The 3011-nt window shown below is 66.0% G+C and overlaps 1 protein-coding gene across 1 annotated transcript; it reads left to right on the top strand.

Moving 5' to 3' along the window:
- Nucleotides 1-942: 942 nt before the first annotated feature.
- On the top strand, nucleotides 943-2604 carry FAM246C (family with sequence similarity 246 member C). The gene has a single exon (XM_049866970.1). The coding sequence runs from the start codon at nucleotides 1628-1630 to the stop codon at nucleotides 2342-2344; it is 717 nt and encodes a 238-aa protein (XP_049722927.1). The 5' UTR covers nucleotides 943-1627; the 3' UTR covers nucleotides 2345-2604.
- The last annotated feature ends 407 nt before the right edge of the window (nucleotides 2605-3011 follow it).

The raw sequence follows: 3011 nt of genomic DNA, 5'->3' as shown, positions 1-3011 counted from the left end.
TACATTGGCACACACACACTCATACACACACATATACCCACATATACACACCCCCATGCATACAGACACACATACACACCCACACACACACACCCCACACACACACACATTAAACCTCCCAGAGACAGGCAGCAATGAATGAATGAACAAAGGAATGGAGAGAGCCGAGCCAGGGCTGCCCACACACACACACACACACACACACAGCACAGAGCTGGATCTGGGTACACAGGTCCCAGTGGCACTCTTGTCTTCTCCTTCCCAGCCCAGCCTAGATCCACGGTCCACCTGCCCAGGGCACCCAGAGTCCGAACTAGCCCCTGGGGTGCAGTGAAGACGTGGGGGGAGGGGGGGACTGCCCACCAGAGGACCCCCTGCCAGTGGCCCTGTGGTGGGCACAGCTGTGGTAGTGAGGAAGAGTGGGGCGCATGGGCAGGACTTCAGCACAAGTAAAAGGCTTCAGGGCCAAGAGCAGCAGGGAGGAGCCTCCAATGCCAGGCTGAGAGGGTGGGGGCTGGCAGGCCAGGGAGGGAGGCGGGCTGGATCCTCTCCTCAGCACCTCAATCAATGCCAAATGGAGACAGGCTCCCAAGCCCACCCCATCCAGGACCCTTGGCCCCAGACTCATCTCCCACTTACTGCTTCATCCAACGTTCAGCATGTTGGGCACCAGCTAAGGCCCAGGCCCTGGGAAGGACTTGGTCCAGAACAAGAAGGCCCAGCTCTGCCACACCCATGGGACCCAGCTGTGGATGGAAGCGGACAGAGAGTAACTGCTGTTGGGGAGGGGCTTGAGTTACCCGGTGGGAGGCAGAATGTTCCAGTGACTTTCAGCTGAAGGATGGGCGGAGCAGTCAGGCAAATGGGGGGGGGGCATTCCAGGCAGAAGAAACAGTCCATGCAAAAGCCCCCAGAGATGGGATTACAGAAGGTTCAAGGGGACCCAGGCAGGGACACAGTCTGAGATGGGACCTCACCGAGGGCAGGGGGACACTGGAGGGAAACTGAAACCCTGAAGAGCTTTAATGGAGGGGCAGGACAGGGCTGGAGATGCCCTTGGCAAGGGCAGATTTCTGCAGCTGTGTGTGGACTGGAGGGAGTGGAGTGGGGACACAACAGTGACCTGGACTGTGGCATGGAAGGAGGCGGCGCGTGATCCAGTGACAAGGGGCAAGCAAGGGGTCAAGGGATCCATGACCAAGTAAGTCCTCTCCTTCCCGTGCCTGCAATGGGGACAGTAGCTTGGAGTACAGGATGGAAGCTGAGATCTTGACCTTGGTAGATCTGGCTGCCTGGGCTTCTGCAGCTGCTGCTCCATGTCCTGCCGCCTCTGCCCAGAAGCCGGTCAAGCCCCTCCCAGCACCCGCTGCTGCGGGAAAGTGGCACGCTTGGGCTTGCGGGCGTTGCCCTCCCCCGACTCCCTGAGGCCCCGCCGCCCGGGACCTGGCCCTGCCCGGGGTTTCCCAGGCCCCAGGCGGGGTACCTCTGAGGCCTCGGCCGTTCCCACAGCTGTCCCAGGGGCCCTTTCCACGGTGCGTCGCCCAGGCCCCAGCGGTCGCTAGGCTGCGAGCTGGGGCTCCCGGCCAGGCCGGTGGCGGTGGCGGTGGCGGCTGCGGCAACGGTAAGGATGGCGGCGGAGCCGGGGCGCCAGTGGGCCCAGGCGGGGATTGCGTATAGCTCGAGTGAAGCACTGCGGCGCGGCGCCGGCCGCCGGCGAGACCCTGCGCCGCAGCCTAACGGGCCGGGTCCGGAAGTTGTCCGCAGCACGGGCCGGCTGGCTCGCCTGCGGGGCCAGCTCCGGGCGGAGGCAGCAGCACGAGCCGAGGCGCCGCGGCTGCTGCGGCTGGTGGAGCGCGCCGCAGCAGCGCCAGGGGACGGGGCAGGGCAGGGGCACGAGGAGCGGGCGGACGCGCGCAGCCAAGGCTCGGTGTGCTCGGTGTGCGGGGAGCCGCGCGGCGGGGCCACCTATCCCGCCGGAGTCCTGGAGGTGAGTGAGCGGCGGCTGCAGGAGGGCCTGGCGGCCGTGCGCGCCGAGCTGGGTGCCGGGCTCGAGGCGCTGCGCTCGGAGCTGCGGGCAGAGCTGGACGCCCTTCGCGCGCTGCTGCCGCCCGCGCCGCCGCCCGCCCGCCGCGAATGCCGGGCCGCCCCCCGCGCGCTGTCCCGCGGCCAGGCCCTGCTGCGGGCGCTTGGCACTGTGAACGCCCTGGCAGCGCCGGCAGTCCCGCGGCCCGCAGACGACGCCCCAGACGGTCCCACTGACGGCGGCGCGCCCGGGGGGCGGGCTCGGAAACCCTTCAAAAAGACTCCGGTGCCGCCCGGGGGTCCGCAAGGCGGCGAGGACTGAGGGCAGCCCGGGGTGAGGTGCGGGAGGCCTCGGCACTGGCGGAAAGGGGCTCGAGTGCCCTGGGGAGGGAGCGTTGGACATCTCTCTCTTAGAGTGTGCCTGGGAGTGAGTAGGGTCGCCCGACGCCGCCAGCCATGGCTCGGGTATAGGAGGGTGTGGGCAATGGGGACCGGCAGAGCCTGGGGCCAGCCCGGGATGGCCTCTGGGGAGCGCAGGTGGCTCTGCGCAGCCAGGGATCACCGCTGGAGCCTGAGTCCAGGCTGGGGGAGGGGGTGGGCCTGCCTCGGGAGGGCGCGAGGAGAGCCCAAGGGTCTGTGGGGGACTCCTGTGCCTCGGGTCAGGGGCTTGCAAGCTCCTTTTCTTTTCTTGAAGGGTTTTGGGAAGGGGGGAGGTCCTTCATGGACAGGAATAGAGTTTCACTCATACCCCAAGAGCAGACACCAGGGACATTGCTACCTGAACGCAGCCTCACTCGGAACAGCGTCACCCTGATACACTGCCACGTTCCACATAGCGTCAACCGGACACACAAGCTGATTCTGGACAGTCCCATCTACTGCCAGGCGTTCCCATGTGCTCAGTGGACAGCGTCACCCGGACACAGAGCTGGTCAGCGGCCCTTGGACTCTTGCTTCACTTTGGTCAGTGACACCAAGGATACTTACCC

This window comes from Elephas maximus, chromosome 22 (genome assembly GCF_024166365.1).
Source record: "Elephas maximus indicus isolate mEleMax1 chromosome 22, mEleMax1 primary haplotype, whole genome shotgun sequence".
Taxonomy (NCBI): Eukaryota; Metazoa; Chordata; class Mammalia; order Proboscidea; family Elephantidae; genus Elephas; species Elephas maximus.
The sequence above is the reverse complement of the archived record's forward strand: the minus strand, read 5'-3'. Positions and strand labels throughout refer to the sequence as shown.

Coding starts and splice junctions, on each gene's coding strand:
- FAM246C (XM_049866970.1), top strand. CDS start 1,628: ATGGCGGCGGAGCCGGGGCGCCAGTGGGCCCAGGCGGGGATTGCGTAT.